Source organism: Semicossyphus pulcher, unplaced genomic scaffold, assembly GCF_022749685.1.
Source record: "Semicossyphus pulcher isolate SPU_LCO1_2020_fin unplaced genomic scaffold, fSemPul1.0.p SCAF_17, whole genome shotgun sequence".
In the NCBI taxonomy this organism is placed as follows: Eukaryota; Metazoa; Chordata; class Actinopteri; order Labriformes; family Labridae; genus Semicossyphus; species Semicossyphus pulcher.
This window is the reverse complement of record NW_027211681.1, coordinates 9,836,125-9,849,424: the sequence shown is the minus strand read 5'-3', so window position 1 is coordinate 9,849,424 and position 13,300 is coordinate 9,836,125. Positions and strand designations below refer to the sequence as shown.

General features: G+C 39.9%; 3 protein-coding genes across 12 annotated transcripts in view; 2 read left to right on the top strand and 1 right to left on the bottom strand.

Annotated features, from left to right (window-relative positions):
* Positions 1-1,211: 1,211 nt before the first annotated feature.
* LOC138594686 (interleukin-8-like) lies at positions 1,212-2,921 on the bottom strand. The gene is made up of 4 exons (XM_069665865.1): positions 2,707-2,921; positions 2,402-2,531; positions 2,192-2,278; positions 1,212-1,617 (listed from the first exon to the last, which is right to left on the bottom strand). Exons 1-4 carry the CDS (start codon positions 2,756-2,758, stop codon positions 1,605-1,607), a joined length of 282 nt encoding a protein of 93 aa, XP_069521966.1. The 5' UTR covers positions 2,759-2,921; the 3' UTR covers positions 1,212-1,604.
* A 4,347-nt stretch (positions 2,922-7,268) lies between these two features.
* On the top strand, positions 7,269-8,432 carry LOC138594307 (interleukin-8-like). The gene is made up of 4 exons (XM_069665369.1): positions 7,269-7,514; positions 7,618-7,750; positions 7,882-7,968; positions 8,080-8,432. Exons 1-4 carry the CDS (start codon positions 7,448-7,450, stop codon positions 8,090-8,092), a joined length of 300 nt encoding a protein of 99 aa, XP_069521470.1. The 5' UTR covers positions 7,269-7,447; the 3' UTR covers positions 8,093-8,432.
* Positions 8,433-10,689: 2,257 nt separating this feature from the next.
* Positions 10,690-13,300, top strand: part of camk2d2 (calcium/calmodulin-dependent protein kinase (CaM kinase) II delta 2) — a 38,738-nt gene continuing 36,127 nt past the window's right edge. For all 10 annotated transcript variants that reach the window (XM_069666447.1, XM_069666445.1, XM_069666443.1 and 7 more), the window contains exon 1: positions 10,690-11,079. In XM_069666447.1, coding sequence (XP_069522548.1) covers positions 11,018-11,079 — 62 coding nt within the window. In that variant the 5' untranslated portion in view covers positions 10,690-11,017. The remainder of the gene's footprint in view (positions 11,080-13,300) is intronic.

Below are 13,300 nucleotides of genomic sequence, written 5' to 3'. Positions count from 1 at the left end.
TTTTTTTTTTTTTTACCTGATTAAAACAGGGAAACTGTTGAACTGCTATGGCCGGAAACAGCATTAAACAAATAATCTTTCTGGGATTGAGCATTTGGGCTGGTATTAAATTCTACTTAACTGCTAAAAGGGACGTGTGCAGAGGGCAATGTGTGTCATGGCAAATGGTGGGAAAACTGGGGTGAATGGAGGACAGGTGGGAGTGGCTGGAGACTTAGCTCCAGACATTAAACACGTGGGATTAAGAACTGGGTGATGTTGAGACATGCTGTACTTCACCAGGTGTGTGACTTCTGGCTTTCAAAACATTTTTAATATCATCTTAATCACACCAAGTTAAACCTCAAATTACTCTTCATTTCTTCATTTATCCAACTCCCAGTCTATAATATGATTGTCATTTGTTACTTTGTCTTTCCATATGTTTTCTTAAATTATTGCTTAAGACATCTAGTATGTTTTCCAAATTTCATTTGCTTTCTCTGATTTTGAAAATACTACTAAATTATTTTTCTTCTCCCTTACAGATGGATGGACAAGTTGGAGGTAAGAGTAAAAAATAGCTTTTAATTAGATAAATGAGCAGTTTCAAGTTTTCCTAGTTCAGTTGTATATACTTTTGTTTGCGTCTGTTTTGGTCATTGATATCAAAGGGAAACAAATAATAGTAATGATCAAATTCACTCAAGTTTCTTTAGAATAAACAACCCTTAAAACATAAACAGGTGACCTCTACATGTACTGAGTAGACTCTTCCAGAAGCATCAGCACTGACATGATTGATTATTCTATTACTGTTTGAGGTCTTTGAGTTTGCATTGCTAATAGCTGGTCCAGGAACAGCAATATTATGTTGATTTTGGGTCTTGTTCTAATCGCTTCTGGGGATTTGGTCCAGCTGTGGAGAAGCCCGATGTTTTTCTGTAAAACTGCACAATTAAAGGCAATTTACCTTTGGGGTAATTTTGCACTAAAACGATATGAAGGCAGTAATGTGAGAGCTTTTTACAGCTCCTAAAAATGTTTGTAGTCCTGATGGTGTTACATTTGTCCAGGAGGTGGCGATGTTCTTCCATTGAGAAATCAATGTGAAGCCACAAGTGTGTCTTCCTACTGAGAAACCAACAAAAACTTAGAGTAGGAGAGTGGAGTGGAAAATCACACAATGTCCTTTAAGTATGAGACAAACAAACAGTCATTTCCTGAATATGTAAAAAATGTGTATGTTTATTTTTAAAGACATAATTGTGGAAATAAGATTTTTTAATGTTTATTTCAACTCTACACAACTCCAAACATTTAACCTGCAGTAAGTATTGTGGGTGTACAAAAACAACATTTAAAGTAACATATCCTGTGTAGCATATTGTTTAAAACATATTTGTTTTTACATCATTGCCATTCTTTGTTGCAGGCACTCCGGACACTAAAAAGTACATGAGTACATGATCTGATAACAACCTTTTGACAATCACATCAGCTGCCACACAAATCAGACACGCTCTTTGTGCTCCACGAGAAGCAATCCATTTTTCCACTTTGTTCATCAGTGGGGATGAAAATGTGTCTCCAAAAGCTCCTTCTCTCTTTAGAAGGTTTTCTTTTTAAAGCTTCTGCCTGCAGGGACAAAATGTACATACGTTATCATATTGGCAATCTCACTTCCAATTAAACACTTCCTCAATACGGAATTGGCAGCAGACTCATATTTGCACAACACAAGATTATATGGAAAATTGATTCAAAATATGATATATTTGTGACACAATTAGAATTCAATTCTGTGGCTTGAATTGACATACATAAATTTTAACCTTCAACATCAATTAATACTTCTAAATTAGAGTAATTTAAAATTAGAGTGTGGCTGGAAGGCAGCTGCCGTCTCTGGCTTCCAACATTGGGCTTGCCCTGCTCATTTAGCACAATTACTGACAAATAATTAACCAGCTTCCTGCTCCTAAAAACATCCTTATCTTTATCTGTAAATCTAAGGAATCACTTTTTTATTACTGCCGTTACATAGCTATGAAAGTGCACTTCTTGCTATTGCAAGTGTAGTAAAATCCCTTGTGAAGATCATTGCCCGTCAGACTGCTTTTAGGTGCTGACCCTGAACATACATCACCCTTGTTTAGATAAGGTCTCTTCCTCTGCTAACAATCACAAAATACAGTGAAGATAAACTTACTGAGCACGGTGTCTCTCAAGCGTTTTTCTGACCCAAGGAACATTAGGATCCAGACAAATCTGTTTCCCATCCGTTTTCAGAGTGGCACTGCAGAATCAGAGACAGGTATGAGATTTCAGACTGCAATACTTCCTATCGATTCAGGCACATTTCAAGTTCTTTGAGTACAGATTAGCAGAGAAGTATTCATCTTTGACCCCCAGGGCTTACATGATCTCCCTGTCTTGGCAGTGGGAGCTGGGCTCGTTCACCTTCACCTGTCCTATGAGTCGTCCAATGGGCCTCCTTTCCTTGATGATGCATTGACACCGAGTGAGTCCTTGATTGTTGAAGCTGATGCCTGCAGTTGAAGACATGAATATATCAGGTCAGAGACAAGGTAAAACATACTGCTGATTGCTTAATGCAGATCAAAAACAGGCTCTTGCTAAGAATAATAGAGGAAGTAAGCTAGTAAAGCATTAAATGTATACAACTTAGAAATAACTTTTAACATTAAATGCACCAAAACTCACCCTGAGGGATAGCTAGGAAAACCAAGAGTGCCACAGCAGTGATGACAGACATATCTGCTCTGAAGCTGAAATCAGAGATGCAATGTAATAATTCGGACTAGTGTTGATCAGCAGACATTCCTTATGAAGCTCAGCTCTTCCTTTCTGCAGTTGTAAGTCTGCGCTGCCACTCTGCATACCCCTTTCTTCCTGTCTTTAATTCGTCCCTCCTCTTATTCCAAGGAACCGTTTGTCTTTATTAAACTGAATCACTGATGGTAAAAGGAGGAGTCATTATTTTTGGACTGAATACAGAAGCCCTCTATGTATCACAGGAAAACAGTTATATTTTATGATTGTAACTTAATGAAAATATCTTCATGCTTCAAAAGTCGCTTTCTCTGGAAAATGTCAATGTGTTTTTGCACAAGCCAAATTGCCACGTCAGGTTCTAAAGACAAAATCAGCACAAAAGATTTTATCACCAGCGAAAAATAAGTCTCCCATGAATTTCTGTGTATGCACTGCTGCAGCAGGGTTCACTTAGCAGGGATTCATCAGGAACATAAATATCTATGCCAAGCAATGTAACTATTTATCGGATCTGTCTCCCTCTTGTTATATTTCAGCATTTTGAAATTCCGCGGTTTTTATTCCTAACCTCAAAAATCCTTGCAACATCGTCAAGACAAAATCACCACTGCTCAAGTGTGCAAAAATAAAAAACATACATATTTGGAGTGGAAAAACATGCAGATAATGGGTATAATCCTTTTAAAATAAAAGTAGAAGAAAATATGTAACTTCCTATGTACTATGCAGTAACAAGGTTGGAAGCCTTGCATATACCTATCAGGTATAATTGTCATATGGAGGAACAAAGTAGCGAGCTTGTCCTGACATGATTCTTAACGTCAGAGCACCGCTGTTACACACACACATGGAATGTTAACCCCTGCAGGACCACCTACCCTCAAGTAGATTAACCCCAACTCATATTTGATGTGTGAGGGGGAAAAAGCAGTGACTCTTCAACCTCTCTGCAAGCAGTTTGTAAATCCAAGAAGTCCCACACGTTTCCTGGAATCCCCAGTGGCCTGCTGCCCGTGACCCTCTGCACACTCTCACTTCCTCATGCGGAATATTAACAACAGTCGTAGCTTAGCTGAAACGTATTTATTAGGTATCACAATTGGTCATGCCACCGTTTCTTGTAACAGCACTACTTTAGCACACCTATCAGCTTACTGAAATCTGAAAGAAAACACACAAAAGAACAAACAAACTGGGCAATAACAAGTTCATGATTCATTCCTGATTTTCCCGGCTGCTGTTTCCATCCTCATTTAACTCTGTCTTTTGTGTTTGGTTTCAGTGTGCAGGGTTTCGTGTGCATGTGTCTGTCTGGTGTGGAAACCACACTCTGTGATAAGGCTGTGATGTGAATGTTATTAGTCATGAGTCATTCAAGAGAACTCTACCACAACATACCATAAGTTATGGAATGGTTTGCACTTGTGTTGTGCACTGTGCAATGCTGTGCAAATTCCCAGTTTTTATAGGGAGTTGGCCACAAACAGTACAACGCTGAGTCCAACCCAAACCCACCTCTCTCTCTCTCCTCTTCCTTTCCTGTCTCTCTCTGGCAGTTTCTGTAATCACTTAAGCAGGAATTCTAATGAAATTTGACAGAAAAAAATCCAAAACAAAATCATAAAACACAGTAGGCTACTGGAGAAATTTCACATTACATCATTTTCACCAAAGTTCTTACAATTAAACCTGAGGGGGAAATGATCGTAAGAGGGAATGCCGTTGCACTTAATATCAGCTTTCTTTATTGGCACAAGGCCGCCAGCTGAGTGCCAAACATAATCAAAGTCAGGCTGATCTTCAGTACAACGACCTCAAGTGTGACAATGTCATGCAATACTTCTAAAAGCTGCATAAATTCATAAAGCAACAAAAGATTATTCATTTTTTGTTTATTTAAAGCTCCTGTGAGGAGTTTTTCTCTGGTTATGAAACAGACTGACATTAATTCTGATTACTCTGTATTACCTACAAAAGCAAACCAGACCATCAGCAACAAGATTGATGATTTCTATATGGTTATTTTTAATGATAGGTGTCAGATGACGCGATTCACTGCACGCTGCCTTTGTTTACATTTTTCAGGGCAAAAATTTAAAGTGAGTGATACATATGATTGTTAAAGAAAGCAGGATGAGATTTTTGTTAAAACCCACCACTGAAGCATGTACAGGACAAAATCAGCAAAGAGATGAGAGGTACAGCTTTGTCCACAGGGGGCGCCAAAATCTACACAAACTGAAAGTTCCTCACAGGAGCTTTAATAATTCATTTGGTCACATCAACACGACTGCAACCAGACTGGAACTGGACCTTTCTACACATTAGTTTAATTCAAATGCTAACCGAAGAAATAGCTTGCTACAATCCAAACATCTTCTGACGGCCTTGATTATCTGTATTGGAATCCAAATGTTTTAGTGTTTAGAGTTATTTCATGTGGAGCGTCGTTTATTTATGTAAAAATTGACATTATCATCTTTTACCGAAATCCCACTTAGATTTATTTCCAAAAAATGTTAAACACGACGCAGAGTCATTTCAAGTTTGTTTAACTTTATTCTGATCCTGAATATTTACCCAATTTGAGTGGTTTTCTACTTTGCAATGATGAAAGTTTTAGCTGAGGTCAAGGGAAGTTTTGTAATATCCAAACATCTATGTATCATGCTGTCACATAAGATTTCAACACTTCCTCTTTGGTTCCATGAAGCCCGTTGGCTCAAGTGCGTGTTTCAAATTAATTCTGCTCTATAAAATAAAATCTTCCACTCAGTTACATAAACAAAGGTGATCATGATTCGTCTTTGCAATGTAGATGAAAATATGATAAAATAATAAAAAAATAAAAGTGCACACCTCCTGAACATTTCTCTCTTCACTCTGTGGCACTCAATTTCCCATTCCAATATCACCTCATATTAGCACTCCAGCACCGGCACCACAGGGGAAAATGAGGGGAATTTTGATTTTTAAAACATGTGTTTAAGTTATGATGCTCACATGCTACATGTTATGTCTCTTTCACTTACCTCACCACAAACATTAGTGTTACCAACAGCAGTGACCACATTAATTCTTTGAAACTTTCCACTGTTGTGCCTCACATGCTTGATTCGATCATATTTGTTTTACACTTCCCGTTTCCATGAAAGTACAGGAAAAGCATGTGACACAAATTTATAGAAATTATTTGATCATTACTTTTAGTTTGATATTTTAGACACAATGCTAACTCTGAAACTCTTAAATAAAGAAATAAGATAACCTAATACTCAGACATTTTCTCTCCAAATATCTTCAATCAGCAGCACGTATCTACTTTAAGTGGGGCAACAATGAAAAAATAAACGAGTCAGAACCGCAAAATTAGCCCCCCCTCTTTTTTTTAAAGCAGTTACTCCATACTTCCTTCTGCATTGTGAGAAAAGCCAAAGTGACGTGATGATGCAGACAGATGTGTTGGCGCTTGTCGAGGTTGCATCAGTCCCATGAACGTTTTTTGGCACATGTCCTGCTTTTTTTTCTTTCCAGGACTGTCAAATGCATGAGCCAGCATTTCACGGACCTTCAGATGAGTCTCATAAATGCCTCACGGTTATGCGGTTTACATCTATGATGAATGGATGTGGTCATAAATATAATTAAAATTCCTTTTGGAAAATTATATTCAGTGTAAATTTATTTTTCCCTTCCTAATAACCAATAAAAGCTTTGTTAAGTTTAACAGATCAATTTTATTTATAAAGCCTTATCTCCAGAAAGTACTGTTTATATTATTTGAGACACAACAATGACTTTGGAATTGAGGAAAAACTTTGTTTTGACAGGCAGAAAACTCGAGCAAATCTTCTGTACGAGTTCATAGAAAAAGAAAGCAAGAAAGAGACGGACAGGTCAACAGACAGACACCTTTAGAAACCTCAACAGAGCCTTTTCTTTTCTTAATCTACAGTAATGAATGTGGCAGTGCATGCAGGGAAGTGTAGGTTATATTTTGTTTTAAAAGCTGTGCAGCTGTTGGAGTGTTTAGACATTCCAACAGAAAGGTCATGAATTGGCTCTGGGACAACACTTCCTGAAGATTACACTTTTACATGACTACACCTGAGTGTTTCATTCCTTAACCACTCATTCACAGATTGCATCCATGTGTTCCTTTTATTGCATGCGATATGAGATTTGGTCGATAACTAATCTGTGAGCTTTGTGTGAGCAATGGTTCAGCAGCAATCTGTCATTTACAAAACCTTTCTCTTACGCATTCCTTTAACATTAACCAATTTCTCTTACACATTTCTAGTCACTGTGTTTTTCCAAATGATAACTCTACAGGTGACAAATGTGGACCCAAGAGCCTTCATGTCTGTCAGTCAAAAATCCTCACTGTGTAAATTCCCACTCATCAACAGACAGTCCAAGTTTGCGCAACACCCCTGAGCCAGGGGCATGAGTCACTTCCAGGAGGCGTCTATAAAAGGAGAGAGTCCCGTCTTAAGCGCTACATTCAAACAGCAGAGCGAGACAGCGGCTGAAGCAAGAAGAGGAAAAGCAGAAGAAGAAAGAAAGTTGAAGAAGAATATAAAACGTCTTTACTTTTACATCAGGCGACAACAAGCTGCTTTCTTTTACTTTATTTTGAAGCGTTGCAGAAGTTTTAAAAGGCAAAATGTTGAGCAGCAGAGTCATCTTCTCCTCTATCGTGGTGCTCCTGGCCGTCCTGGCCATCAGTGAAGGTAACATTCTTTTCATTTAATGCACATTCTCCTGCTCTCTTTTTCCTCTATGCATCCTAAGTCATCTGTTGCACTTTGTAACCGACTTTCTTTCTCCTGCCAGGAATGAGTCTGAGAAGCCTGGGAGTGGAGCTGCACTGTCGCTGCATCCAAACGGAGAGCAAACCCATCGGCCGCCACATTCAGAAGGTGGAGCTGATTCCTGCCAACTCCCACTGCGAGGAGACTGAGATCATGTAAGGCCCTGTTTCAATACCTTCATCTAGATAGTGATGAAGTTTGAGATATAGCCACGGTCGCTTGTTGCCTTTTGCATAAGGAGTGTACATGTACTGACTGCATCTCTGTGTCCTGCTTGGTGTTGCAGTGCCACTCTGAAAAATACAGGCCAAGAGGTTTGCCTGGACCCCGAGGCTCCCTGGGTGAAGAAAGTGATTAAGAAGATCATGTCGAGGTAATTACAGATCAGTTATACAGTATAATGGCATCGCATGTGATTTAACTTGATAACGTAACCACAAATGTTCACAAATTAATGAGTCTTTTCTGTTTCTTGTCTCTGCAGCAGAAGACGCTGAACAGACGTGGAGAGACGTGTTTCAGGAGTCTTCATTAGTTCATAAACAAATTAATGTACCTAAAAGTATTAATTCAAGAGGATGATGAAGTCATCGCAGTCCTCGCGCTTTTGTCCCAGTGGGCTGCTTCGTGTCCTGATCAACTGCTGAGAGCTGAAAGCAGCATTTACCTTAAAGAGCTTGTGTTTGTATCAAACACTTTATTTATTAAGTCTGTGTTCTGTGTTACTGCCTATTTTGCCTTTAATACGGGTTCAACATATTTATTGATGTATTTATGAAATGTTATTGTTTTGTATTCAATTGCTGTGGTAAATAAATAAAGTAATATTTAATCTAATGAGGAATTTCTTTGATTTTTCTTTCCAACACTTTATTAATTTAGAGATTTTCAACATCAATCAACAATTCCAACTTCCAGTAACTAAAATATCTAAATAAATATTGTCTGCTGCACGGTGTTGTAGTGGTTAGCACTAAAAGGTTCCTTGTTCGAAAACCTGGTTCAGCCAAAGTGGGCCTTTCTGTGTGGAGTTTGCATGTTCTCCCCTTGCATGCGTTGTTTCCCTCTGGGTACTTCGGCTTCCTCCCACAGTCTAAAGACATGCTCTTTAGGTTCATTGGGGACTCTAGATTGCCCATAGGTGTGAGTTTGAACAAGAAAGGTTTGCTGTGTTCAAAATGCCATACTATACCAGCAGTATGTAGTATGCAGTATGCCAAAAATACCCGGATGTCGAACTGATTCTGAGAAAATCTCCAGTATGTATCGGACCAGTCTACCTCGCCTACTGTATCCCAAAATGCAAAGCGCTGGAAGGTCACAACGGCAGTTGAAATGAAGGACAGCAGCCGCATTCCAGCAGAAGGGGGCGCTGCATATTTTGCTTTTGTTTGCATACTACATTCTGGCCAAATCAGTACGTACTGCTAGTATAGTATGGAATTTCAAACACAGCATCTGTCTCAGCCTTGTGATTGACTGGCCATCAGTCCAGGGTGTACCCTGCCTCTCGCCCAATGACAGCTGGGATAGGCTTCAGCCCCCCCATACCCTGAACAGGATAAGCAGTATAGATAATGGATGGATGGATATATTCTCGTCTTCTTTGCCGCTGCTTTTACACTGTTCCTAAATTAATGAATTTTAAATTACAAATAAATGCACAGTTTTTGCAAAGTTAATTTCAAGTCTTATAGAAAACAAATTCTTACATATATGATGTAGAACACTCTAATATAACATAACCAATAATGTAATTTTCTGTCAATGCAAGTGCTTTAGTGCTTTGAGTGTTTCCTGGATCTACTATGTCGTACTTCCTGGAACACCCGCCCAGCATAACACAGCTGGTTAAATGACCTCATAATCATATCACAGGGCCTCACCCTGAGATTATTGTCACGTGCACTATAAACCACAACAGTAAATGATTGTGCAGAGGACTTTGACCAGACATTGTTAAAACAACTTTACCTTTTAGTTGCAACAATAAATGTTTTTTTAAGTATTTCAAAAAAGTCACATGGTCTGTACCACAACTCACATGTTCTTGTTATTGGATCTGCACCACCCACCCAACCCCTGCAAAATAATTACCACTAGGATTACACTGCATGATGGCATGCAGGAATGTTGGATACCTCAGTCATACATGTCTTTCCCTGGACACATCCTGCATATTCAAAAACTCCACAATAGAACTTAAACAGTTATTTTTGACTCATTGGTCTGTAGAAAATACATTTGGCAACACTTTGGACAATTAGTATATTTTTAGGAAAGCTACAAATGTCGCTGGTTTCAGCTTCTCCATTAAAAATTGGTTGTTTTGTAAAAAAAATAAAAAATAAAAATTTTTTTTTAGACAAAATAATAAATTCATCCAGGCAGACTGATCAATGATGATAATGATTATTGGTTTCAGCTTTGATCCACAAGTTTGTTATTCTCCTGTTGACACCCGGGTGACCTCATCGGGTCTCTGCAGAACCAGGCTGGTGGAGTGTCTCTTGAATGATCAGCATAATTTCAACATCTTTTAGGGAAAGATTAATGGAAAATTAATGGGTCGTGTTCTCCATACAGGCCTTATCAAAGCTTGTGTGTAGTACCAACTTAGCTGTCACATTATTTGCAAATATTCTCACAAATGTGCTTTCACTGATTCTTTACAACAAATCAACATTTTGAGAAAACGTCTAATAAATGCACCATTGTTTATGTCAAACAACGTATGCCTCAGTCTTTAATTAGCAATACCTCTATGCTTACATTATGAACTTTGTTTTAGCCCCCCATCCTCAGAGCCTCTCCGTGCCAGGTAGCCTACATTTTATTTTAGGTCAACAGTTTGGTCCTTTTATTTCCACAATGGTAGCTATAGGCTAAGGGTACGTTCAGAAGCACACGTGCCTATGGAATTATTTGAAATATTTACAGTATTGTTAATATTTACAATGGTTCAGTTATTTATTTGTATTTTTGGTTTGTAATTGGCGTGTGTAAGAATGCAGGCAAAGGGGCGGGACTGAGCGCACAGCCAGGGGTAGGTGCGGTAGTGGGGCGTCTGATGCGCGCAGAGAGACGACACTCACAGGGCTGGACAGACACGCACCAGAGAAACCGGAATGCACACAAAATGATGCGTCTACGAGCTGTGACAAGCCGCTTCGTGTGAGGAAAAAAGCGAAACAGCAAACGCGAACACCGGAAGCTCTCTCGTCCAGATTGAAACGCTCGCGCAGGCAGTGCATTTGCCGCAGAAATCATCCCGCCGATGCGCTTCAGCTGTGCATGAGTCCCTCCGTTTGGTTTGCAGGTCCAGGACAAAACCGGGCGGCGTTGACGACTGTGTGTGGTGGATACTGTTTGTGAGTGCACCTTATCTGCGCCTCCGCACACCTCTTGGCACCTCCTTCAGGATGGCGTTAACGATCTGCACGAGATTTACCGACGAATATCAGCTGTTCGAGGAGCTGGGAAAGTAAGGCAGCGTGTTTTTTTTTTAATCATCCAGCATCATCATCATCATCTCTGTATGAAATGTCAGCCTGTTATGTAATGGGCCGCCTGGCTTAAGGACGCGGATTCCGGGCTGTTTGCGTTTTTGTATGTGTGAGTGTGCGTGTGTGCGCGCCGTGGGTAGCCATGAAGCCTATGATGCAGGGGGGGCTAAATACGCTATCATGTATCATGCAGGCCTGTGCAGTGTGGCATCCTGTTTGTTTTAATCCCACATCTGAAGCCTCTGCTTTCGTTTTGTGCTTACGAAAGAAGATGTCGAGGCGAGCGTGTCGTCATTTTGCCTCCATCCTGTGCAGCCACCGATGCATGTTGCATTTCGACCTTTGGGTGCCACAGGAGGGCGAGGAGCTCCCATATTGTAAACTGAACCGGGGTGAAATGCATCGGGGTGTGTGAAATGGTGAGATTTGGAAACCCACCCCCCTCCCTTTCTAGCTTTCTTCCCCCCTCCCCAGCCCCCCTCCTCCCGCGTGACAGAAATACACACTCGGTAATGCGACAGCAGACCATGTAGTTGGCGATGACACATTCCCCAGCCAAGCATCGAGCTGCGGTCAATTATCGGACACAGGCAGGGAATTCCTCACCCCTGGGATAGGGAGAGACAGGGTGATCCAGGTACAAGCGTGTGTGCGCGCGCGCTCATGGGCGCATATTTGTACCTGTGTGGTGATGTGTGGCTGCCTAACCTGCAGTCTGCCCAGCACCCAGTGGTCACTGTACATAGACCCAGATAGATTGCCTGCGGCCTGGGTTGACTTTCAGCTGAAGCAGAGAGAGATAAAAATGTTCTCCCAATTACCCAGTGTCTCCCACTTAGCATTCCAACTGGAGGTATTGATCTCCTCTCACCCCTCTGATGGAGGCCTGTGAGGAAAAAGAAATCTGTACAGCCTCGTTTATAATCCTCGGACGTGTTCGTGGTACACCATATGTTATTAATAATGCAGCCATATTGCTTTTATAGTACCTTTAACTCAATGATCTCTTTACTGTGTGCAGCCCTGTTTCTTTGACACCAACAAACAGCAGACCTGTTGGGGCTGATTAAAGGAAAATACCACAATGTTTGTGAGAAAATATAATGTAGTGGACATTTGAAACTTGTTTAAATTGTATAGACCTAATCCATCACTGTTAAGATCAGGCATGGATTTGGTTCTTTCAGTATTACATTATTCTTGATGCAGTTTAACTGCAGATTCATTTAAAAGACTACATTGTGTACCAAGTAACATTTTTGTGAAAGACCAACAGATATAATTCTTCTACCAAATTTTTATATTGTACTGAAATTAACTGGACTCTAGTGATTTTTAGTGAAATTTAAAATCATTCAAAATTGTAAATCATAGCAGACAGGTTTTCAAAATGGTGAGTTCATCCATCTGTTTAATACAGAAGTGCAGAAATACAAGAAAACTGCTTATACTTAGTCTTAAATCAAATTTTAAGCTCATGTAAACTTTGATTACCCAGAAATATTTACTTAAATTCATAACTAAATGGTCCAAGCTATTCATATAAAGCGGATTCCTTCGCTTAAACTATATTTGTCAGAGAAATTCCTCTTCAGAGACAGTTTGGCTGCAAACCCTAAACCTAATTTTAGCTTTACTTGCAAATGCAAAAAACTTTGCTGTGCAGCTACTATACATTCCCATATGGGCTGAACAGCAAAAAAAAAAAACTACAGGGCATAGTAGAGTAAAATTCTTACATAACATGTTATGCTATAATCGTTTCCTTTGCCAAATCCCCTATAAATTAGAGGTAAGCTTTAGTTGCAAGCTGCTCACTCCAGAGGATGTTAGATAACACATAGACATCACTGTATGCTCAGCAGCAGCTAGTCATCACATAGGCACAATGCTTCAGTTATTTCTCATATTGCTACACTGATTCAACAGAATAATAAAATATTTCACAGTAACATCACGCCTCAGTTGTCAGCCATTAGAGGTAGAGCAAGTGGAAGAACAGGGTTCATTTGAGGTAATGAGTGTTCTCCGCTTTGTCTCTCCAGTGTCTGCATCTGAGTGCTACTAACTGTCTGTGATGACTCTGATGTTGTCAGGAGCGAGACACGATGAGAACAGATTTGATTTGAAAGAAAAGGCGTGCACAGACAGAGATGGAGCTTGAATAGCAAAGCGGCCTGTGTGGCTGCAGAGCTGAGG